At 36.2% G+C, this 25,149-nt stretch overlaps 8 protein-coding genes across 8 annotated transcripts; 2 read left to right on the top strand and 6 right to left on the bottom strand.

Annotated features, from left to right (window-relative positions):
• Positions 1-577: 577 nt before the first annotated feature.
• Positions 578-1,596, bottom strand: CBG17826 (the record flags this gene model as incomplete). The annotated part of the gene is made up of 2 exons (XM_002648867.1): positions 578-900; positions 948-1,596. The coding sequence occupies 2 exons, from the start codon at positions 1,594-1,596 to the stop codon at positions 578-580; spliced, it is 972 nt and encodes a 323-aa protein (XP_002648913.1).
• Positions 1,597-3,431: 1,835 nt separating this feature from the next.
• CBG17827 lies at positions 3,432-4,049 on the bottom strand (the record flags this gene model as incomplete). Its single annotated transcript, XM_002648868.1, has 3 exons — positions 3,432-3,637; positions 3,695-3,778; positions 3,887-4,049. 3 exons carry the CDS (start codon positions 4,047-4,049, stop codon positions 3,432-3,434), a joined length of 453 nt encoding a protein of 150 aa, XP_002648914.1.
• A 24-nt stretch (positions 4,050-4,073) lies between these two features.
• Positions 4,074-4,398, bottom strand: CBG17828 (the record flags this gene model as incomplete). The annotated part of the gene is made up of 2 exons (XM_002648869.1): positions 4,074-4,346; positions 4,393-4,398. 2 exons carry the CDS (start codon positions 4,396-4,398, stop codon positions 4,074-4,076), a joined length of 279 nt encoding a protein of 92 aa, XP_002648915.1.
• A 680-nt stretch (positions 4,399-5,078) lies between these two features.
• Positions 5,079-6,161, top strand: CBG17829 (the record flags this gene model as incomplete). Its single annotated transcript, XM_045238493.1, has 3 exons — positions 5,079-5,218; positions 5,312-5,592; positions 5,830-6,161. The coding sequence occupies 3 exons, from the start codon at positions 5,079-5,081 to the stop codon at positions 6,159-6,161; spliced, it is 753 nt and encodes a 250-aa protein (XP_045096311.1).
• A 1,367-nt stretch (positions 6,162-7,528) lies between these two features.
• On the bottom strand, positions 7,529-8,252 carry CBG17824 (the record flags this gene model as incomplete). The annotated part of the gene is made up of 3 exons (XM_045238494.1): positions 7,529-7,667; positions 7,771-8,127; positions 8,191-8,252. 3 exons carry the CDS (start codon positions 8,250-8,252, stop codon positions 7,529-7,531), a joined length of 558 nt encoding a protein of 185 aa, XP_045100808.1.
• Positions 8,253-10,884: 2,632 nt separating this feature from the next.
• On the top strand, positions 10,885-11,717 carry CBG17832 (the record flags this gene model as incomplete). The annotated part of the gene is made up of 2 exons (XM_002648871.1): positions 10,885-10,927; positions 11,041-11,717. 2 exons carry the CDS (start codon positions 10,885-10,887, stop codon positions 11,715-11,717), a joined length of 720 nt encoding a protein of 239 aa, XP_002648917.1.
• Positions 11,718-12,021: 304 nt separating this feature from the next.
• On the bottom strand, positions 12,022-14,707 carry CBG17833 (the record flags this gene model as incomplete). The annotated part of the gene is made up of 3 exons (XM_045238495.1): positions 12,022-12,158; positions 14,094-14,430; positions 14,477-14,707. The coding sequence occupies 3 exons, from the start codon at positions 14,705-14,707 to the stop codon at positions 12,022-12,024; spliced, it is 705 nt and encodes a 234-aa protein (XP_045096312.1).
• Positions 14,708-17,199: 2,492 nt separating this feature from the next.
• Positions 17,200-23,384, bottom strand: CBG17836 (the record flags this gene model as incomplete). The annotated part of the gene is made up of 8 exons (XM_045238496.1): positions 17,200-17,258; positions 17,812-17,946; positions 19,708-19,885; positions 20,720-20,778; positions 22,201-22,345; positions 22,466-22,529; positions 23,199-23,316; positions 23,360-23,384. 8 exons carry the CDS (start codon positions 23,382-23,384, stop codon positions 17,200-17,202), a joined length of 783 nt encoding a protein of 260 aa, XP_045096313.1.
• Between the last annotated feature and the right edge of the window lie 1,765 nt (positions 23,385-25,149).

Here is a 25,149-nt window from a genome sequence, read left to right on the forward strand (position 1 = left end):
AATTGGTATGGTGGTGTCATAAGAAGAAAGTGGAATAACAAAACAATTAAGATAAAAAATTGGGTCCGATTGAGATATTTCTAACTAGTTAACTCACAGGGATCATAGGTGACCAGCAGTTTTTTAGCCATTGGACTGTTTTTATGTTGTTCTGCTCTTCCTCTTGTTTTACGCTTATCAGTTTCGGAATTCGCCTGAAGTTACAGTTCATTTTTTACAAGTTCAACTCCCGGACATTTGTACTTTTTGCAGAATCTCCAATTCGAAACGAAAACACGTGGTGAGCTGCTAGAAGAGTGAAGTTTATGAATTTCATGATAAGAGCCAGAAGAGAGAACATCTTGTTTCGTTGAAAATTTCAGGCAGGAGTTTAGTAAAATACTGGATTGGAAGCGAAGGTTTGATTCAGCGGTTCATGAAAAATCAGTTTTTTCGGAATTTCAGTCTTCCAACTGGAAAAAATTTCAGTCTTCCAACTTCAATGCTCAAAAATTTCATTTTACTAATTCAGACATGGAATGATTGAATTTTTATTACGAATTATTGCTAATTAGTGGACAAAAATGATTTCAAAAAGTTAAACTCTGGGCATTCCGGCGACGACAGCTCTCTCAATTCCACATTCGTTGACTCCGCGACGCATCTTGAGGAATCCGTTCTCTCCCCAGTTAGCTCCCCAAGAGTTGGCAATGAGCCAGTATGGAATTCCGTTCTGAGTTCCCCATCCGATGATCTTGATGGCGTGTCCTCCGAGAAGCCTTCCTGCAGTGTGTCTGTAGACTCCGCTCTTGTACTTGTACATGTCCTCGTACATGGTGAAAGCGCCCACGACTGGCCCATTAGTCATGATTTCGGTTTGGATGGCAGCAACGTTTCTGGCAACAGCGTATGCGGATACTCCTTAAATTTACAATACCTTTAGAGTTTCTCAAAATGTTACAACTAACCAAAGCGCTTGTCCTTAGCGTAGGCTGTTGAGTATCCGAATTGACAGCTCAAGGAGCACGTTGGGGTCTTTTCTTCAGGACAGGAAATGCATGGGGCAAATGGGTATGGTCTGCATCCAGATCCTCGGAAGTCTCCTCCAGTAACCACTCCTCTGGAGTTCCACCATCGGAAAGCTTGAATTGGGTATCCTCCCTTACATCCGTCACCACAGGAATTTCCACAGCAGGCAAGCATATCGGTTGGGGAAATGGTCGGTTGTTGGGTTCCCTTGGTAGCAATGCAAATGCGGTCGGAGATGACCTCAGCAGTTGAAAAAGCCCAGCAGGATCCACATTGGGCTTGATCACGGATCATTTCGATAGATGTGCAGTTGGACCATCGGGTACGGGAATCGAAGGAGGGTGGGATAAAAGGAAGGACATTGTTGACCTCGGTAGAACGGATCTCATCGGAGTGAGGAGCTGCGTATTTGACATTCATCCCACGGGACTTCATGAATTCCTCGGAAACATCGACATGCTCAGTGATGAAATCGGATTGGGCAGAGTTGACATAATCGACAAGATCTTTTCCGGTGAGGGTTTCGGATTTCAGATCGATTGGGACGACAGCAAAAGTGACTGCCACCAGTGCGGCAAAGACAAACATCTTCTGAAAAAACTGAAAGTAGATTCTTGAGAATTCTTACTACTTACCAGTGTGTCTTTTCGAGAATAAATTTCTCGAGAAATGCCTTTTTCGAGAAATTTTCGACAAAAATTTCTCGAAAAAAAAATTTCGAAAAAAATTTTTCGAAAAAAATTCCTCGAGGAATTCCTCGAAAAGTTTTTTTCGAAAAATGTTTTTCGAGAAATTCCTTGAAAAAAATTTCAGAAGAGAGATAGCCTTCTGATCTTCAGAATACGTACTGGCCCAGAATCCTGAAGACGTCCCGAGCCACTAAAACTTCCATTCATCATAACTTGGTTCATTTTTATGCTAGAAAGTTCATCTTACCACCATTCGAACGCTCTCTTCAAGCTTAACACAATCAAAGCCACTTTAGCACATAAAATAGGCGGAAAATTTTTCTCCAGCCCGGGCCCGTGCCGCAGCCAGGGTCTACCCGGGCTGGGCCGGGATTTAGCAAGTATGGTTTTTTCTGCTCCAAAAAATAACTTTTTCTGTGTTAGTTTTCTTGCTCGGCAACCGATACCAGATTCCTCTCATAATTTTACGTATAATACGCCTAGCTGCCGAGCTAGCTAGTGTTCAAAATGAAATCGTCTCAAAAAATTTTTCGAAAATTTTTCGAAAAATTTCTCGAAAAATTCCTCGAGGAATTCCTCGAAAAATTTCTCGAAGTCGTGTCGAAAGGACACACTGCTACTTACCATCATTGTTGTTAGTTGATCGAGATGATGCCTTCTTTCCCGAACTGCCCCTTTTTATACCAAATCTTTTTCCGGTTCGATCTTTCGACTCTCTTCTTGTTATTCTGCTCTTCCTACTAAATTCTGATCGTCGATTTCTAACTGTTTCAGGAAAGCATCTTAACCGGAATTTCACAATTTAATTTCTACAAAATTTGACCAACAGGGAAAGTGTACTTTCTGCAAAATCTCAATTTGAAAACGAAAAACAATTTTTGAGCTGTGAGGGAGAGTAGAGTTTAAGAGTTAAATGATAAGAATCAGTAGAAATTAATGTGTGTTTTGTCGTCGTTTTCAACAATCTCCCTATATTTTCTCTTCTGACCAAAATTTATTTTAAAAAACTCCAACAGCTTCTAAGTTAACCGGATGTTCACAAAAAAGTTTTAATTTCATTTTTCAGCTAGCAATCGTAAATGATATTTCATACATCTGATTATCGACCTAATTGGCACAAAGAAAATCACCAAGATATGCCCCTAGGATACTCCGCCCCTTTTTTCACATTAAGATTCCTTCATAATTCATCAGGTGATATGTGAAGGAAAAAAGGCGGGATGCAGAGCAACGGGAATTTCTAGAAGAGATGAATTTTAATATTTATTTTTGGTTACAGAATTAAAAAGCTTCTTTTAACATTCGAATATAAAAATTTTGATATGATTCCAGAAGGTTTTCTAATAAAAATTAGTATTTCAATATACAATAGGTATTCAAATGACATGATTGCTATTTTGGTTACACTGTAAGAATAACTCTGATATGGATGTTCTCTGTTTCAATTAATTTTTCCGATCCTTTTTTTGAAGTTTCAAAAAACGAGATACCGCAAAATTCAGAAAACTCGGGAATTCAGAAAATCAATGATTCCAGTCTGATAAGAATTACTTGAAAACAAATTTTTAGTTTAAACGTTCATTTATTACTCGAAATCACATAACGATTTCACAAAGTATCCACGTCGGCTTTTCCGGCGACGACGTTATTTTCAATTCCACATTCATTGACGCCACGACGAATCTTGAAGAATCCGTTTTCTCCCCATTTGGTTCCCCAGGAATTGGCGATGAGTCAGTAATCAGTTCCATTCTCCGTTCCCCATCCGATAATCTTGATGGCGTGTCCTCCAAGAACCTCTCCGGCCGTGTACTGGTATACTCCTTTCTTATAAATGTAGAAGTCTTCATAGACTGTGAAAGAAGCTTCAACTGGTCCATTAGTCATGATTTCGGTTTGGATAACAGAAAAGTTCCGGCCAACATAGTAGGCGGAGGATCCTAAAAAGAATGATAGCTCGTTTTAAAATCACTTGCACTTGGAAAGTGCAACCTCACCAAAGTTCTTGTCTTTTGCGTATTCCGTATTGTATTTGGATTGACAGCTCAAAGCGCATTTCGGGGTCACGGCTTTAGGACATCCTGCAGAGTTGCAGAATTGGTATGGTTAGCAACCATCTCCCTGGTAATCTCCCCCAGTGACAACTCCATTGGAGACCCATCATCTGAGAGTCTGGATGGAATATCCACCGTCACATCCATAACCACAGTATTCCCCACAGCAATCAAGCATATCCGTTGGGGAAATAATTGGTTGTCGGGCTCCCTTTGTCACAATGCAAATGCGGTCGGAGATGACCTCAGCGGCACCAAAAGCCCAGCACGATCCACAGTTGGTTTGATTACGGATCATTTTGATGGATGTGCAGTTTTTCCATTATTGACGAGCATCGAAAGTATCCGGGATCTTCTTGGCAAGAACAATGTTGAGCTTGGCAGAAGGGATATCACCGGGGTGAGGATCAGCGTATTTAACATCCATCACACGGGACTTCATGAATTGCTTGGAAACATCTATGTGTTCAACGGTGAACAGGGATTGGACAGAGTTGACATAGTCGACAAGAGCCTTTCCGGTAAGAGTTTGGGAATTCAGATCGATTGGAACGAATGCATGAGTTACTGCAAGCAGTACGGGAAGAACGAGAACCTTATGAAAATAAATATATAAACATCGTTGTATTGTTAATACTCACCATCATTGTTGAGGGAAGATATATTTTTTCCCTGGACTATCCTTTTTTATACCATTATTCCTTATCAATCTTTCACATGTTATTCAAAGCCAATTTGTTATGCTCTTTATTGTTTATCAGTCTACCAGATAATGCAAAAACACAGTAATCTTGTATGGCTCTTATTATAAATATCATAACCTCTACTCAGCTCATCGTTTTTCGTTTTGAAATGAAGAAAGTCTAGAAAGTACAAATGCCCTGTTGTTTTCGTTATTACAGACAAACTCCGGGTTCGGTGCTTTTCTAAAACAGCTACAATCGAAAAATTACCAACAAAACAGAGCTTTTTGATGGCCAATAACAAGAGGAGAGTCGAAAGATCAGACGATTGATATGAGGGAAGAATTTAGTATAAAAAGGGTTAGTTCTAAAAAAAAGGCATATTTTCACTCTGCTAACAATGATGGTAAGCATTTACAGTTACATGGGTTACGGTATTATATAGCGGCCAGGAGGGGCGTGGCCTATGGGTACTATGGTCAAAAGTCTTAGAGTTGCCCCTATACCCACCACATACAATATCAGACTCCCAGGACCATTTTGAATTTTTCCATTGCCATGGTGTTTTCGAGTTTCTTAGAGATTGTGTCTTAAGAGTTCTATATTTTATATTATGTATATTTTATATTATAGTTAAAGCAGCTATGTCACTGTTAAAATGTTTTGACAGCTACATGCTCATTTTCAGAAAGCCTTTGTCTTTGCCGCACTGCTTGCAGTCACTCTTGCATTCGTTCCAATCGATCACCAATCCTTCGTTGAAACCCTCACCGGAAAAGCTTTGGTTGATTATGTCAACTCTGTCCAATCCCTTTTCATCACTGAACACGTCGATGTCTCCGAGGAATTCATGAAGTCCCGTGTGATGAATGTCAAGTACGCTTCTCCTCCCCCCCTCCGATGAGATCCGTGCCACTGAGGTCAACACTGTTCTTGCCACCATCCCAGAAACTTTCGATGCTCGTACCAAATGGCCAAAATGCAAGTCCATCAAGCTCATCCGTAATCAAGCCAACTGTAGATCATGCTGGGCTTTCGGTGCTGCTGAGGTTATTTCTGACCGTATTTGCATTGCGACCAAGGGAGCAAGACAACCAATTATTTCCCCAATGGATATGGTTGATTGCTGTGGGAAATACTGTGGTTATGGATGTGACGGTGGATATTCCATCCAGGCTCTCAGATGATGGGTCTCCAATGGAGTTGTCACTGGGGGAGATTACCAGGGAGATGGTTGCAAACCATACCAATTCTGCAACTCTGCAGGATGTCCTAAAGCCGTGACCCCGAAATGCGCTTTGAGCTGTCAATCCAAATACAATACGGAATACGCAAAAGACAAGAACTTTGATAAGCAGTAACACTTTGAAAAGTTCTAAAACTAACTTTTTTCAGGAACCTCAGCCTACTATGTTGGAATGACTGTTAGTGCCATCCAAACCGAAATCATGACTAATGGGCCAGTCGTGGGCGTTTTCACCATGTACGAGGACATGTACAAGTACAAGAGCGGAGTCTACAGACACACTGCAGGAAGGCTTCTCGGAGGACACGCCATCAAGATCATCGGATGGGGAACTCAGAACGGAATTCCATACTGGCTCATCGCCAATTCCTGGGGAACCAAATGGGGAGAAAACGGATTCTTCAAGATTCGTCGTGGAGTCAATGAATGTGGAATTGAAAATAACGTCGTCGCCGGAAAAGCCGACGTGGATACTTTGTGAAATCGTTATGTGATTTCGAGTAATAAATGAACGTTTAAACTAAAAATTTGTTTTCAAGTAATTCTTATCAGACTGGAATCATTGATTTTCTGAATTCCCGAGTTTTCTGAATTTTGCGGTATCTCGTTTTTTGAAACTTCAAAAAAAAAGGAAAAGCCAAAGTGGACACTTTGTGAAATCATTGAAATCTTACATTCATTTTCATCAACGAACATTTTAATAAGTTTTTTTTCAAATCAAAGTATTTTGTGTACTTTATTGATCATTATTTATTTTTTTGTTAATTTTTTAGTAGAGAAATAGAAAAAAAATCCGAAACACAGAAAATCATGTCATTTGAATTCCTTGAACTGAAACAGCACTTGTCTTATTTTTCACTGGCGTTTTGGCTTTTTTGGTGACTCCACACATTGTTCGAATTGTATTCCTGTACTGACTGGACATGAAAACACAAAAAATCGGATGTAAAATTGAATTAACTGTCACCAGAAGTGTGAAATAGATTACAAAGTCTGTTGAGAGAATGCTGAAAATTAATTAGGTAAATTAATAATTTTCAAATAAAAATTTGAAGTCCTACCTGATTGGATCGTTTCTCCTGTAAAACACTTTCACCAAATAAATAACTCCGAGCGGAGCTTCAGTTAGAAAGAATGTAAAAGATAGAAAAACGATCAATTTTGTAGTCAAGTCCTTCTTTCTTCAGTTGATTCCTGATTTTTTCTTCCAGTGTTATTTACAGAAGGTTTCAATTTTTGAAGAAATCGGACCAAAAGAATTGTGAGGACAGAGAAGGCGATACCTGGAAGGAACTGAAATTTTTGGATCTACGAGTTTCGAAGTTTCCGAACTTTAAAATTCGAATTGATTCCAAATTGATCTTTAAAAATTTGAATTTGTGAATCATAACGTTTCCTGATTAACTTAATAAAGCCAAAAGTTTCTGCCTGATCTTATTTCTGATTTTCTTCAATTTTTCGCAGAATAACTATTCTAAAATATCATTTCATCAAATAGGATTCAATTATATATCTAGCAAATCATATTTCCCTCCTCGAAAGTTCAAGAATTGAAGAGGAAGTGACGAAATTTTTGATTGCTTATACTAAATCACGAGCTTGTTGTTTTCACTCAATTTCAGTTATAAACAAGGTTAAAATATCTAGGAAAACACATTTTACATGACTCAACAACTATTCTTTACCTTTGTCAATATCGCATCTACCATCAGATATGATTTCATCACAATCTGTTCATCAGATGTGAAAATGGAGAGAGCATCACAGAAAATTGTGGACTACTGTAGATGTTCTGAAAGTCTGCGTAGCTGAAATTATTGATTTTTTTCAGTTTAAAAGTTCCAAAAACTACATAAGTGGCAGTGGCACGAATCGATTTTCCACAACAATCCATCTAGATTGATAGAAGGTAGTTTGTAGTCCGGAGACTACAAAAACAACAAGTATCATAATCCATCCAACGCTGGCTTGCGACCAGTTACCGTACCTATAAACAGTAGAAATTGTTGTTTGGAAAATGAGTAGTTCCAGAACGTCCGGTTGCGAAATGGAAAGCTGTGAAATGGTAAAAAATTATTTACTGTATTTACCTGCTTACAGTGACCTTTTTCACAATTAAATATCTCACTGTCGCCATAAGAACCCCCAACCAGCATCCACATCTTCGAAAGGAGGTGTTAATTCCCCAAACAAAAATATCCATATAAATTTTGAATCGAAAATCAGTAGTCATACAATCCGAGTTCTCTCGATCCACCATTCCGTAATTTTTGTATACTGTAGACAACATAATCAGGATATCACTAATTGATATACCAATCAAAATTATATTCGTGGAAGTGGCTTTCATATGTTTCCTAGATAGGATAAGCAAATGAAAAATGTTGATAAAAATTGAGAAAAAGCTTAGAAACAGGTTCAATTGTTGGAGATGAAAACCGATGCCACTGAAAGGTCAATTTTTTACAGACTCAATGAACTCAAAAAATTAAAAAAAAAAGGCAACTCACTTGACGACTTGCGAAACTTCTTGAATTGTTTTTATTTCAGTATCAGGAGAAACCGACGACATATTTTTTGCTCCAACTGAATTTTTCTTTCTTATGGCGCTCCATGGGTTCTGTAATCTGGTTAAAGTGTTGTTGAGCTAGACAAAATAGCAGGTGACAAAATAAATACGAAAACTATGCGCAAATTGAATTTTACGTTCGATCTGTTGATGGAGAGCTCTGAAAACTTCCGTATGTACGAAACCAAATTAAGGATGTGCATATTTTTTTTCATACCGTAATCCAGATGAATTGAAAAGTATGTTTTTCACCATGTTTCCATTTTCATTGTTTCACCATGTCATTTGATGACGCTGGAGGTATATGAAAAAGGGGCGGAGATTCTTTTTTATATTCTTTTAATAATATCCTAACGGTATTCTTTTGTGTCTCCAATAATTTACAATACGGTCAATTATCAGAAGGGCGAATTCTGTAATTGTTTTAGTACGGTATTCTACCGTGTTTTCTCTTTTAAATTCCTCTTTCCAAGTCTAAAGGAAAGAAATCTCCCCCGCTCACACGTGCGAGAGGTGTGGATTACTGTATCTGCGCGCGAAACTGTGTGCTCGCCAAAACGCGTCTCCTCTCTCTCTCGGCAATTATCATGTTTTCTTTAGTTTTCGCTGGTGTTCGCTCACGATCGGTGACGACCCGTTAAAGTGTTGCTCATTGTTACAAAGGTTTTAAGAGTTTTATTGAGTAAAATCAATAAATATTGTTTTAATAGAATACAGTGTGTTTTTGCTGTCTTCTACTTTCAGGTTACATTGGTTTTTGAGTGTTTAGGTTACATTGGTTTTTGAGTGAGGGTTTCTAGGTTTTTGAGTGCTAGATTAGGACTTTCTAATAGTCTTTCTCTGCGTCTCTTTGGTTACATTGGTTTTTGAGTGAATAGTGTTTCTTTAGTTTTTCAAATACATTACTTGGGGGCCGAACCGGGGATCTTCTTTTGGCAATTTTCCCCGTTTCTCCTCAGTAACTTCGCGTACTTGGGGGCCGAACCGCTGCCGTTTCTTCTCGCTCCGTTGCATTTTCTCGCTTGATTTTTGCCGTTCTTTTTTTCGTTCCGATCCGTCTCTTCGCCGTTTTTGTCGGTTTTTCACTGAAAAAGGGCGTTCAGTCTGGTTGCCAGCTGCATCGTGCCGAATTATCATTAAAAATCGATACCACTTGTTTTCGAGAACGACAGTGAGTCTGGGTGCTACCTGGGTCGTGTCATATTTTTCGAGAATTCGTCGGAAACCTTGCTGATAGCAACGTTGGAAGGATAGCAGAAGAGTGGGAAGCGATTCGAAATAGTGTGCAAGAATAATCATCGAGTTTCGAAGGATTTTCAAGTCAAGAATTGCAGAAAGTCGAGTTTTTCAAGGAAAAATCGATAATTTTCTGCTGAAGATTGCCAAAACAATTTTCACTTGGTTTTCAAGGGGTTCTGTGAGCGTTCAGAGGAACAACTGAGAATTCTGAGAAGATTTCAGCCGATTTTTGAGTGGAAAACTGCAAAAATTCGAGTTTTTCGACGAAAAATCGATATTTTACAGCTGAAAGTTTTCGTCAAAGGTTTCTTTCCGGATTTATTGAAGTTTATCGATTTGTGGTCTTCAATGGTGTGTCAAAAGAAGTTTTGCGAAGAAGGAAGTGTTTCGACGAAGAATTGCTAGCTTCAACAAGAATTCGTGGAATTTTGTGTCGAAAACTGACTTTTTGCTTGGAAATCAGTCAATCTTGCATCAATTGGTTCGGATTTGTGTCGGAGCTTGGAACTTTGCATCGGAAATAGCTTTTTGTTGCTAGTCATCGAGTTTCAAACCGAAGTGAACGAGTTTTCTGTTGGTGTATTCTGCTTAGAACGTTGAGTGCCTTGGATTTTCTCGGAAGAAGTGTTTTAATTGTCGGAAAGCTTCATTTTCACAAGTTCTCTAGTTCGTAGTATCTGTTGACAGTGGATCCGAGGTCAGCCGAGACCGATCCAACGTCCTAACCAGAGAGACTTGTTTACCTGTAAAAGACCCCCAAACCCCCCAATGTGTAAGATAAGCGGTGCAAGTGCATAACAGTACACAAGCTATTCGAATCCCAATTTATTGAAGGAAAGAGGATCGAATAAACGGCAAAGACAATAGTAATGGGTAAAAGAAAGCGATACAGAAAAGAGATAAAGGTGTAGGACTAAAACCTCCTGGGAGCTACCGGAGGAAACCTTGCTGCCCTCAAAAACTGTTGCTAGCAAAACCATAACACTGCCAAACGTAGGAATAGTCTGAAACTATAATAAAAGTAGAAAGGGACCGCATAGCGGCCAGAAAGGGGAGATACCAGTCTCCCTGATACGAACAATTCGTCTGTGAGCGTGCGCTGAATGCGCCGCTCATGTCGGCGCGACGCGTGTCGCGGCACGTGTTGGCGCTTATTCAAATTATATTTAAGTTAGTGAACGAAAAAATTGATTGTGATTGGTGAACGGAGTGTGATAAGAAGGGGAATGAATATGACACGATTAAAACGGATAATCCAGAGGGATTTTATGGGGAAAATCGGGGGACTCTGGGTTATAGCGTTTTCAAGTTGTCAGTGTCCCAAGACAATGGGGAAAATTGACAACAGTATCAGTATCAGTTTGGAAACTAATTTCATCGTGTTCATATAGTAAAAATGTCCGTTTCGAAGGATTTCGTGCTCGATGATGATGGACGACGTGAGGACTTCTTGTCGAAGGATTCTCAGCGTATTCTATGAGTGAAAATGTTTCTCTGGAACAAAAATTTAGGAAAATGATTCAAAAATACAGTTTTGAAAATCACAATGCAGTTCAACAGACTATTCAGAATATTCAAAAGTTCACAAAGCTGTCAAGAAACGGAGCTCATAATTTGCTATCGCCTTTAATCAGATTGATCAACGAGAAAGACAACGACACTTTCAAGCAGATTGCAGGCCACACAGAGGTGATGAAGTGCCTTCGTGAAGCATGGCTAGAAGAAAGTAACTTCAAAGAACGAAATGAAAAGTTTGTAAGGAACATTGGCGAGTGGATGCTTGACAAAGGTTTCAGCTCAGTTGAAGAACTCGACGAAAAATGGAATGCTGCGCGACTAACAGAATGTAAAATGCGTAGATATAAATGTATAGCAAAGTATAACACTATAGAGTTAGAGGCGGCGAGAGAAACAGAGAAGTATCAAACTGTGAAGTTCGAGCAGGTACAAAAGGAATGTGACGAGTTGAAGAGGAGAAACAGGATGCTGTTTCAACAACTAGAAGTTGCGCGTTCAGATATTCGCAAAATGACAGTACACCAAGAGTCTGAACATAAACTGTTTGTATCAGAAAAGAAAAAGAGTAGTGTTGGTTTTTCTGAGTACAATGCCCATTCGTTCGAACATATTGAAAAGAAAAAATCGTCACAAGTTGAGTTAAAGATGTCTGACCCAGAAGCTAAAAAAAACAGTCCCAGCTGGAGTGAAATCAGAAGAAGAAGTCTGTGATCTGAATGTTGAACTTCAAAAAGTTCTGAAAGCCATGAATTCCAGAATCCATATATTTTTACTTCCAAATAGAGAAAAAGAAAAATGAGCACAACAATTGTTTTGTTACTCACTAAAAATTACCGAAAAAAATTGAGTTTAGATTCTGTAATTTGTTTTTCTCACTGAAAATTTTATGTTTTTCCAAGTGTGACGGTGGGCGTACTAGACAAAAAATTACATACCAATTTAATAGAAAGTATTTATTTATTTTTTTGAATTACATGAAAAACAAAAAATATAAGAAAAAATTGGAAAAAGAACATTATTCACGGATAATATGATCAAGTATTATCATGGTACACACATTGCCGGAGTAGACACAAAACTGCTCAATCTGGGTTGCACAGAAATCACACTTTTTCGTTTTCCTCCAAGAACTGATTTCAATGTCTCCCGATACTGACTAGACATAAAAATATAAGATATCGGGTGTAATATTGAATTCAACGTTGCCACAATAACAAAATAAACATTGAGGTCCGAGGAAAGTCCACTGAAATTCTTTTTGAAGAAACTTATATTTTCATGTTACAANACATGGGAGCTGTGAAAGAGAAACACAGGTGGCATTGGTTGAAATTCCCACAACGACAACTATGGTAATTTCAAGAATTCCAGAGTTTGCACTCTAATTGTTCCAAAATTCTTAAAGTTCTCTCAATTTTCTGAACTTACATCAAAACATTTTGCACATTTTCAATTGACTCTTCGTAACTGCTTTTTTCCATTTTCAATAGGAAAATAATCAAAATTTGTTGACAGCGGATCCTCAGTCAGTCGAGACCGATCCTACGTCCTAACCAGAGAGTGTCAGCAACCTGAAATGACCCCCAATTCCCCCCAAATGTGTAAGATAAGCGGTGCAAAGGAAATAACAGTACACAAAGTATTCAAATCCAAGTTTATTAACGGAAAGGGATTTGAATAAACGGCAAAGACAACGGAATTGGGAAAAGAAAGCAAGAACAGAAAAGAAGTAAAGGTGTAGGGCTAAAACCTCCTGGGAGCTACCGGAGGAAACCTTGCTGCCTTCTAAAACTGGTGCTAACAAACCAAAACGATGCCAAACGTAGAAAACTAGCTGAAAGGCTAAAAAAGGTTAAACGGGACCGCATAGCGGTCAGCTCTTGGTAAGATACGAACACTCGCTTCGCCGCAGCGAAGACTGAGTAACGACGGGCGGCGGACGCCAGTGCCGAGTGGCGCGGCGCGGTCGCTGCAACGCGGTCGTTGGCGCGTATTCAAATAATATTAATATTATTTGAGTGAAACAATGTACTTGTAATTAGAGAACGAAGAGAGATAAGAAGGGGAATGAACATGCCCGAATAAAGCGGATAATCCAGAGGGATTTTATGGGGAAAATCGGGAGACTCTGGGTTATCTCGCTTTCAGGTTGTCATTGTTCCCAGACAATGGGAAAAATTGTCAACAAAATTGGGAAAAAAATTTTCAGACATCAGAATTTTCAAAAAAAAAACCTATAATTTTGGATCTACCCAGTCAAATTGGTATGGTGGTGTCATAAGAAGAAAGTGGAATAACAAAACAATTAAGATAAAAAAATTGGGTCCGATTGAGATATTTCTAACTAGTTAACTCACAGGGATCATAGGTGAGTCGAAAACAGTCGAAAACATTAATTACGAAAACATTAATTTGGAAAAACGAAAACATTAATTTTGAAATCTAGAAAAGTGTTTCAATCTGTATGTCTCAAAAACCCAAATTTTGGTATATCAGATTTTAAGGAATCGGAAAATTAAGATTTTTGCATACTAAATGTCGGGCTGGCCTGAAACGGCCCTGTTTGCAAAATTTATAGAATTTCGAAAAATTTTAGAATCGAGAATTTGAGAACCTGAAAAATTAGAAATTCAGAAATTCAACTTTTCGAAACACAGTCTCGTTGAAAGTTTTTGGAACTTCGGAAAATCGGAAATGTAGATTTCAGAATTCGAAAACTCTAAATTTCGAAAATTTTGACATTCAGAAAATTGAAAACCGGAAATGTTGGAAAATCTGAAACTTTGAAATTTTTTGGCATATTCGGTGAATAAGATCTCAGAAATTTATAAATTCCGAAATTTGAAAGACATGAAATTAAGTTCGGAAATTTTAAAAATTATTCTGAATTCTGAAAAATCGAGTGATCAGAAAGGGCGCTGTTATTTTCCCTTCCATTCTGTTTTTTTTCTTTTTTTTTACTTTTTTCTTTCTTTTCCACTGTTTCAGAATTTTTTCTTCCTTTCAAATCTTTAAAAGCCATACTAAAAGAATATTTCGTGATTGTTCTTTCGTGAATTTGGTGATTGTTAATAGTAAAGATCTTACCAGGCACATAACTTGTTTCAGCTGGTTCACCCATCGCTGCCATCACAACATCAAAATTTGGACAGGAACTGGCTAGAATCGTTTTTTGAATTCCAAGATGTCGAAAAAGTGCCAAACTGCATGTCATCATTGGTTCGGATATCCCAACATCGTATTCATGAGATCTCAGAGTCGCCAGAAGTTCAGAATTGCTAAACAAGCTTCGACAACTTTGCACAGTTAGCTTGTGAACTGGATCAAAAAGAGAATGACCCTCTTTGGAATTAACATTGATATTCCAGAAGGATGAAGTCACATTGTCCATTGTGACAGGGTCTAGTTTCATCTCTTCGCTTCGCTGAAAGTTTGATTTTTGGTTTCAATTGGTCCCATTGAATGATTACCTCCATCTTAATTACATTTTTCGTAAGCTTCACTCCCAATTGGTTACTCCTATTATCATCGAAAATCGGTACAAAAAATGTGACATTATGCCCAGATTCAGTTAAAGTGTCCGCAATTCTAGCCATAAAATTCGTGTGGCTACCAGCAAATGCTGGAGAATATACTAGAATTTTTAAAGAGTCCGTGAAAGCGACAAGTACAAGAAGTGAAAAAATATTGTTAGGAGTCATTTTGCTAGACATTTACAGGAATTCTCAATCCCTTTTATACAAACGTACTTGCTAGTAGAGAAAGATCAAAGGATCAAAATGATTTCTATCAATTGACAGAAAACACAAAATTCGAATTCACATTGAGGGAATACTTTGTTAGTTTGTAGGTAAATGTTGATCTTTGAATGTGGAAATTAGTGTAAGAAGAAGAAAAAGAAATTATATTTGATGAGACCAATTTTATATTGGTAGTTTTTGTTCACATATTTTATTAATAAAAGTTCAATTTATTTCATTATTTATTCTTTTTGACAACTGAAACAGAAAATCTTTCTAATTGTAAGAAAAATTTGAAAATAGCCGCCAATAATACTACTGGAGCTAGAAATGATCCAATTTTGAAAAGCAACACATCATATCCATATCGTTGAAACCAGGGCATTTTTAAGCAGTATGGAGTCATATGATGAAATGGTCCGTAGCTGAAAATTGATTCGTTTGAATTTGTTTTTTTTTTAATTCAAAAGTTTGAAACTCACTTTCCAACAAACTCACTAGGGAAGGTTGTAACTGGGGTATGGGACTTTGATATAAGGCCTATATCATTCGAAAGCTGAGAATGAGACATTTTCAAATATATATTCAGATTTTGCTGCGGACATTCCAGATCCGAGAAAATCGAATTTGAAATTTGGCTGAAATTCGAATATTTTGAGGGCCAGATCTCCCCCTTTCTTATATGCATTGTGGAACTAGCTGAAAGCAGCGACTGGTGGTGTAGCGGTGAAGAGGGAGGACGGTAACTGACTAGGGTTGGGTTCGATTCCTCTCTCCTTTGTTTGTTTTTGTTTTTGTTTTCGGTCTTTGTGGAAATCTTCAAAATGTTCCGAACACATTTTTCAAAAAAAAATTTCATTTTGATACTGAGAAATTGTACTTTCTTAAATGTTCTAGTTTTTGACTATTTCGTTAATCAACACTAAACACTTTCACACAGCTTTTGTTTGTCAAAGTTCATAAGGATGATTCGTTTTAAGAGCCACACATCAATCAGACATGATTTGTGTCTATGATTTCTCAAATTTTGAGTGTTACTGGGCGATCATCGTAGTACTACGGTTTGTTGAAAATCAGAAAAAGAATCAAAATGTCTTGATCCCGAGAAGAAAATAGGTTATCAAATTTTGTAAAAAACCTAATTTACTTGTTCTTTTTCGTTTAATACCTTTTCAGCCGAAAAAAAAATTTTCAAAAATTTTCAAAAAAAAATTCAAGGGGGTACCCCATGGAACTTTTTTTCATTTTTTTTTCTGGAAAAAAAACGCTTAAACTTGGTCACATCGTACAGAAACTTCTTAATTTGCGATCACAATAAAAAAAACATCCAAAATCTTCTGTAAACCATTAACTTTCTATTCTCAAAAGTCAAAAAGTGGTTTGAAAAAATGACTCAAAAATAGTTTTCAAAAGCATGTAACCACAATTTCAAACAGTTTCAGAGAACACAGTATGATCCTGTAAGTTTTTCATGTTTTTTCAAAAAAAAAAAATGGGGTCCCCCCTTTGCTTTTTCAAAAATGAGATTTCAAACTCGATTTTCTCGAATATGGTAAGTCCGCAGCAAAATCGAATTACATTTTTGAAAATGTCTCATTTTCAGCTTTCGAATGATATAGCTCTCATAAAGAAGTCCCATACCCCACAAACAACCTTCCCTAGTCAGTATAATTGACTACCAACTCTTTTGGCTTGATTGGCTGGTTTCGTATTACATCTGCCACATGCTCAGCATTTTTTTCGAAAACTGTCATTGTGCAAAATTTGGTGAAAGCCGTTTTCAATTTATCGAAATTTCTCAAATCGGTTTTTGAAGAGTTATTGAAGCTCCAAGACGACTCAACATGTTTGCATTGCGAGATTGATCAAAGAATACTGAAACCGAAAAAATAAGTTTAAGGACCAAAATGTGTATTCGGATATCAGTTTCAAATTCCTGTCTCGTTTTAGATTACCATAATAGTTGGTTTTCCTAAAAAGACCGTTTCAATCGTACTTCCCAAACCTCCATGACTAAAAAATGCGCTTAATCGTTTGTCATCTGTAATTTCACATTTCTTGGAATTTTACAAATTTATAATCCCCACTTAGAAGTGCTGTTTGTGGAGCCCACTTCACTAAAGCCACATTTTCCAGACCCTCCGCAAAGCTAACATCATTAGATTCATATTTCCAAAGTAAAAAGATTTTTTTAGAGAAATTCTAGACAACATTTGAGGAAGACTCAAATTGTTATTTTCAAAGCAAAATCTACGATGATAAAGAGCATTTTCAGCAGCATTTTCAGAGGAAAATCCGAAAATCGGAGGAATGAAAAGTCGAAAAAAAAAGATCATGAGGGGGACATCCGGACACTCGGAAACACAGAAAAATTGGGGAAAAATGACATGGAAACGCGATTTTTCGAACATAATTAAGTGGGTAATTAAGAGGGTAATTAACTGATTAGTTAATTAGGGCGATGGCATTCCGTTTTGAGTGTACAGTAGGTATCCGAAACCGGCGAATCCAGCTATATAGGCGGTGTACAGTGCGATACGGTCACGTCTTTTGGGGTAGTTGGCTGAAAATGGGTTAAGCATGAGCAATTGGCTGAAAACGACTGAAAATCGGCTGGAAATTCGTGAAAAATGAATAAAAATGAGCCAAAATTCGTTTTTTAACGATTTCTAAGCCATTTTTCATAATTTTTGGTCCATTTTTCATAATTTTTGGTCCATTTTTCATGATTTTTGGACCATTTTTCACGATTTTTGGTCCATTTTTCATGATTTTTGGTCCATTTTTCATGATTTTTCGTCCATTTTTCATGATTTCTAAGCCATTTTTCATAATTTTTGGTCAATTTTTCATAATTTTTGGTCCGTTTTTCATAATTTTTGGTCCATTTTTCATAATTTTTGGTCCATTTTTCATAATTTTTGGTCCATTTTTCATAATTTTTGGTCCATTTTTCATGATTTTTCGTCCATTTTTAATGATTTTTGGTCCATTTTTCTTGATTTTCAGACCATTTTTTTTCCATTTTTGACCATTTTAGCCCAAATTTTCAAGGAATTTCTCACCAATTTCGAGCCACATTGGCAGTCCCTGTGCATTACAGATCGTATGAGCAATGATCGGCACCATCGCGTGTTTCGTCTGCAATTGGAGATAGGTGGCAAAACAGCCGAAGATGTAGGTGTACACGAATTGGAAGCCTGCAGAATTGGGCTTTTTCAGGCTGATTTAGGCCGATTTAAGGCCATTTTCGGTGATTTTCGACTATTTTAGGTCTATTAAAGGTCAATATAGACCAATTTCAGGCTTTTTTTTTTTGATTTCAGGACTATTTCGGACTGTTTTAGGCCGAATTTCAGGCTGTTTCGCGGACCGATCGGAGGTCAATTTTGAACGAATTTAGGCCATTTGCAGGCCGAACTAAATTAAATTGGGAAGACTAGTTTAGGCTTACTTCAGGCTAAAATCGGACTTTTTTCTAGTCTTGCTGAGCCGTAGGCTTCCCAGGCCTTTTTAGATTCAAGACGCGATGATTTCTAGACTTTTTTTTCGAAAAATGATAACGAAAAAGGTGTTAACTATAATGTGAAATACGCTAAAAATCGAAATTTCAAGTTATAGTCAAATTTTCAAAAAAAACGTTGTTTTGGATTTTTTTTAAAATACCATATTTTTGTCATTTTTCATTATTTCCCCATGAAACATGTATTTTTGAACTCAACTTAACAAAAGCTTTAAAATGAGCTCAAACACGGCTAGGCTCCGCCCATTTTGAAATTTCATCTAGACACGCGACGCACGACCGCGACGCGTCTTAAAAATCAAAGTGGGTGGAGCCTAGTCGTGTTTAGGCTCATTTTAAAGCCGGAAACGCGAGAAAAACGAATTTACAAGTCAAAAAGTTGCTAGGGACCAAGATTTTGAGTTATAGGCCAATTTTTGGGGAAAAAAGTTGAATTTTCGAAAAAAAATTTCTAGTCTTTTCTTACTGAGCCGTAGGCTTCCCAGGCCTTTTTAGATTCAAGACGATGATTTCTAGACTTTTTCAAGCTGTTCTAGGCCAATTGTAGGCCAATCCGGGCCATTTTTAAGCCAAACTAAATTAAATTGAGGAGTTTTAGGCTAGTTTAGGCTTCATTTAGGCTGAATTCAAACTATTTTGAGTCTGTTTTGTTTGATCTTTTATTTTTGGGGGACTGTCTGAGCCCATTTCTAGGTTTCATAGGGCCTATTTTTCTGGTCTTTGGACCAAAAATTATGAAAAATGGACCGAAAATCATTAAAATAGATCAAAAATTATGAAAAATGGACCAAAAATCATGAAAAATGGACCAAAAAATTTTGGCTCATTTTCATCCATTTTTCATAAATTTTCAGCCAATTCCCTCCCAGATTGCTCATCCTTAACCTGAAAAAATGGCTTAAAATGGACCAAAATGGCTCAAAATACATGAAAAATGGCTTAGAAATCGATTAAAAAAACAAGATTTGGCTCATTTTTTATTCATTTTTCAGCCATTTTCAGTCATTTTCCTCCCAGATTGCTCATGTATAGCCTAAAAAGTGGCTTAAAATGGACCAAAATGGACCGAAAAATCATGAAAAATGGCTTAGAAATCGTTAGAAAACGAATTCTGGCTCATTTTTCATTCACTTTTTCACGAATTTTTCTTTTTTCGAAATTTTGGTTTTTTGCAAACCAAGATTTCAGTTATTTTTGGTCCATTTTTAAAGATAAATTCCAGAATTTTTCAGGCTCAAATCTAGGCGAATTTTCGGCCGTTTTAGACCGATTTTGAGAGATTTTGCAGTTGATTTATAGCTGATTTCAGTCATTCCCTAGTCTTTTTGAGGCTCAACATTAGGCGATTTCCGACAGTTCTAGATCAAATTTGAGTCGTTTTAAGCCACTTTTAGCTTATATATATATTTTGTCCATTTTCCAATAAAAAACCCCGTACCCCTCTGCAGAATTGAGTGTGCCAACGAGTAGCCCTTCCTCTGATCATCCCAAATATGATGAAAATGGCTGGCGGCAAATGGGACGGGATTCCAGAACAACGTGAATTTGTAACCGTACACATGATACATCAGTGTCGTCGAACAGGCGCGGAAAACGAGTTCTTCGGTGATTGGACCCTGGAAATATCGATTTTTAGACTGAAAATTGGCTGAAATTGGCTAAAAATTGAGTTTAGAGCATTAGAAATTCGATTTCCCCACATTTTAAGCTCAAAATCATCTGGGGTCTAGCCTAAAAACGAAGGCAGTTATGAAATTTTAAAATTTTGAAATTTTTCAAAAAATCCTCCGAATCCCAAAACAGCCCTTAAAATTTCAAAGTCCGGGTTTTTGTATGATAAGAGGAAATTATTGTTTCATGATTTTTGGAAAAGAAAAATCACACAAAACTGGGGAAAAAGGATGTTTAGGGACAAAAATTGTTTTTTGGACTTTTCCGGGTTTTTTCGGGTCCCAACTCACGGTTTAACATTGAAAAATACATAGAAAAAATGTAAAATGCAATTTCACACATTTTGAGCTTAACATCAAGATTCTAGCTTCAAAATGTAGCGAGTTATGGGATTTTGAAAATTCTGGAAAATCCCAAAAACTCAAAATTCAAAAATCTACAGTAATCCCAGGACCAGGGACCCTCAAAACTCAAATTTTCGTGTTTACCACGTTGAGAGCTTTAAAATGAGCCTAAGATCAGCTATTTTGGTGCATTTTGAATTTTTGGGTTTAAAGGCGCATGGACCCGGAAAATTAGAGAAAAAACTTGAAAATTTAAAAGTAGGGCATGATTATACTTATTTGAACCGGCTCGTTGAGCTGAATCTGAAAATGTAGGAATTTCAGGTCTCGAGTGGAAATTCAAAGGATTACGGTAGAAAATTTGAATTTTCAGAAATTCGCCTGTTTTCACTCATTTTCCATAGATTTTCAGCTGGAATTCGTTCAAGAAATTACCACAATGATGTCCCGTCGCCACGCCCAACTCCGGAAGCACATTTTCCATTCGTAGTAGTCTGAAAATGACATTTTCAGCATTTTTTCAACATTCTAGACTGAAAATTCATGATTTTCACGATTTTCAGCATAATTTTTGATGAAAATCGCTGAAAATCGGCCTAGAAAATTTTTTTGGAAAAATTTTTTTTTTCAAAAATTTTCAAATTTCCAGCATTTTTTCAACGTTCTAGACTGAAAATTCGAGGTTTTCACGATTTTCAGCATGAAAATCGCAAAAAATTGGTCTGGAAATAGAGAATTCCGACAAAAATTTTTTTTTTTAATTTAATTTTTTTTCGGAATTTTTAAAAAATTTACGGAATTTTAATTTTTTCAAAAAAAAAATTAATTAAATTTTCAGCATTTTTTTCAACTTTCTAGATCAAAAATTCAAGATTTTCATGATTTTCAGAACGCTTTTTCATAAAAATCGCTGAAAATCGGCCTAGAAATTTTTTTTTGGAAAAATTTATTTTTTTCGAAAATTTTCAAAAATCGAATTTTCAGCATTTTTCCTAATTTCTAGACAGAAAATTTATGATTTTCATGATTTTCAACATGAAAATCGCTAAAATTCAGTTTGGAAAACGAAAAATTTCAGAAATTAAAAAAAAACTCCAAAAAAGTTTTTAAAAAAATTTTTCGAAATTGAATATCCAGCCTTTTGCAACTTTCTAGACTGAAAACTCGTGATTTTCACGATTTTCAGCATAAAAAATGCATAACATTGATCTGGAAATGGGAAATTTTGAAAAAAAAAAACTTTTTTAAAAAATTCCAAAAATTTTTTTTCGGAATTTTAATTTTAAAAAAATTAATGAATTAAATTTTCAGCCGTTTTCAACTTTCTAGACTGAAAACTTGTGATTTTCACGATTTTCAGCAAAAAAAACGCAAAAAATCAGTCTGAAAAGGGGAAAAATTCGAAAAAAAAAAGAAAATCTAGAAATTCGATCTTTCAAAAATTGAAAATTTTCGATCTTTTCACCTTTCTATATCATTTTTTTTTGCAATTTTCGTGCTGAAAATCGTCAACATCGTGAATTTCCAGCCTAGAAAGTCTTTAAAAATTCTGAAAATTCGATTTTCAAAATTTTTAAAAATTATCGAAAAAAATTTTTTTTCAACTTTTCAGACCGATTTTTCGCGATTTTCACGAATTACAACATGAAAATAGTGAGAATTTGTGCTGAAAAACGTGAAAATCACAAAATTTCAGTCTAGAAAGTTGGAAAATCGAAATTTTGAAAAAAAAATTTTTTGACAATTTTTTCAAATTTCAATTTTTCAGACTTTTTCAACTTTCTAGACTTAAAACTCGTGATTTTCACGATTTTCAGCACAAAAAACGCGAAAAATCAGTCTGAAAAGGGGAAAAATTCGAAAAAAAAATTTTGCAAAATTTTTTTTTTGAAATTTCAAATTTTTCGAAAAATTACCAAAATAGTGCCAAAGTGTCCTATCGATGTACATCATCACGAATTGTCCTAAATAGAATCCATTCATGAGAATAAACGGAAAACTGATCGCTTTTGCCATCTCATCCCAACGAAATCCCATTTCCCGAAATGGCGATGGGGTGTACTGCAAGAAATCCCATTTTTAGGGTTAAAATCGCTGAAAAACACGATTTCCGGGCTTGAAATTCGCTTTTTCAGTCTTTGTTAAGCCCTAAAATCACTGTTTTTAGGGCTAAAAACATACATCTTGAAGGAAGTAGGCGGTGGCGACGATGGAGATGATGTTGCTGACCAGCGCGCCTTTCCATCTGAAAATAAGGGATTTCGGGGGTGAAAAACGCTGAAAATCGTGCTGAAAATGCTGAAAATCGCGAGAAGTTGGTCTGGAAAAGTGAAAATTTCGAAAAAAAAATTTTTGAAAAAAAGTTTGAAAAAAAAAAATTTTTTTCAAAATTTTTAAAACTCAAATTTCCCAACTTTCTAGACTGAAAATTCGTGATTTTTATGCTGAAAATCGTTAAAATTATGAATTTTAAGTCCAGAAAGCTGAAAAAGTCTGAAAAATTGAATTTTGAAAAAATTGTCAAAAATTTTTTTTCCCAAAATTTCGATTTTCCAACTTTCTAGACTGAAATTTCGTGATTTTCACGATTTTCAGCACAACTTTCCGCTATTTTCATGCTGAAATTCTTGAAAATCGCGAAAAATCGGTCTGAAAAGTTGAATAAAAATTTTGAAAATCGAATTTTCAGACTTTTAAAAGACTTTCTAGACTGGAAATTCACGATTTTGACGATTTTCAGCACGAAAATTGCAAAAAAATGATATAGAAAGGTGAAAAGATCGAAAAACAATTTTTTAAAAAACAAATTTTTTTTTCGAAAATTTTCAATTTTTGAAAAATCGAATTTCTAGATTTTCTAGACTGAAATTTTGTGATTTTTACGATTTTCAGCAAAATTTTCCCTCATTTTAACCTTTTTCTGATCGATTTCGGGTCGTTTCGATCATTTCCACCGTAATCGAAGCAATTCACCAGAACCACATAGGAAATGGGCATAATCGCCGAAACAAGGCCTGGACCTGAAATTATGCCTATTTTAGCGTTAGAAGCTGGAAATTTTCAGCCCAAAATTACCCATTTTCACCGAAAAATTGCCCATTCCGGTTGAATTTCGGTAGGTGTCGATTTTTTCCGTTTTTTGATGGTTTTTCTACCTGAAACGTTGATTTTTAAGGTTTCTAATGGTTTTTAATCAATTTTTCATGCCGGAAAACCCCAAAAATCATCAAAAAAGGTGGGAAATGAGCGAAAACGAATTTTTGAAATATCAAAATCGAGAAAAGCCTCAGCTTCGCTAATTTTTGCTCATTTTGTGCTCCAAAAAGCTTTTTCAATTGCTCATTTCGATGAAAATCACCCTGGCAACGCTTAGTAACGGAAAATCCCCGGAGAATTGCTCAAAAACGGGGAAATTTGGCTCGCGGAGCACATTTTTTTGAGATGGAAGAGTTTTGGGGAGAGTTCGGCCAGCGTGGCGCCTCCTAGGCCAGTGTCGGTTTACGGGGAGAAAAGCGCGCGAAAGGAAAATTTTTGAATTTGGGAGAGAAACTGAAAAAGCGATTTTCATCTGAAATAGCTGGTTTTTAGTGGAAAAAATAGGAGAAAAAATAGAAATATAAAAAATACACTAATAAATTTTTAAATTTTCGGAATTAGCTGGAATAACACCGAGAAATAGCTGAAAAATTGAAAATTTCGAGTTTTAACCTATTTTTAAAGTTATTTTCCACTAAATTTTTTATTATTTTTTGTATTTTTAGCGTTTTAATGACTGTTTCAATTTGTAATTTCAGAAAAATCAAGTTTTCCAGGTTGAAAATTCCAATTTCCTACATTTTTAGCTTTTTTATCAAAAAATCTACAGTAACTTTTTTATTTTCGCGTCGAGACCCAAAATTTTCAAAATTTCAAACTCAGCTTAAAAAGCCAGTTCGAATGAATATAATCATCACCCATTTCCCCGAAAAACAACATTTCCAGCTCATTGTGTTCTTCAAATTTCAAACTTTCTACCGTAACTCTTCGAATTTCCACTCGAGACACAAATTTTTTATATATTTCGATTCAGCTCAAAAAGCCGGCTCAAATGAGTATAATCATACCCTACTTTTTAATTTTCAAGTTTTTTTCTCTAATTTTCCGGGTCCATGCGCCTTTAAACCCAAAAATTCAAAATGCACCAAAATAGCTGACCTTAGGCTTATTTTGAAGCTCTCAACGTGGTAAACCCGAAAATTTGAGTTTTGAGGGTCCCTGGTCCTGGGATTACTGTAGATTTTTGAATTTTGAGTTTTTGGGATTTTCCAGAATTTTCAAAATCCCATAACTCGCTACATTTTGAAGCTAGAATCTTGATGTTAAGCTCAAAATGTGTGAAATTGCATTTTACATTTTTTCTATGTATTTTTCAATGTTAAACCGTGAGTTGGGACCCGAAAAAACCCGGAAAAGTCCAAAAAACAATTTTTGTCTCTCAAATTCGATCACTTCTCGTCGAGCCTCAAACTTGGGTAATTAAACCTTTATTCATAAGAAACTAAAGAAAAATAAGATAAAAATGAATGATATACAATACAGCTAAAATGGTGTTTACCGTAAAACCTCTAATAGAACGCCACCCGGACCGTCCACTTTGAGTTGATATATCTCACTTCTTTTGAAAGATATCAAAAAGTGGTTAACTAGTAAAATGTTTATCAGGATATCAACAACATTTTACTAGTTAGCCACTTTTTGATATCTTTCACAGAAAATGAGATATATAGGCTCAAACTGGACGATCCGGGTGTCGTTCTATTAGAGGTTTTACGGTATATACATGATATTTTACGATCTCCCGTTGATCGCCCATAAAAGCCCTCGGG

This window comes from Caenorhabditis briggsae (assembly GCF_000004555.2).
Source record: "Caenorhabditis briggsae complete genome, chrV, whole genome shotgun sequence".
Taxonomy (NCBI): Eukaryota; Metazoa; Nematoda; class Chromadorea; order Rhabditida; family Rhabditidae; genus Caenorhabditis; species Caenorhabditis briggsae.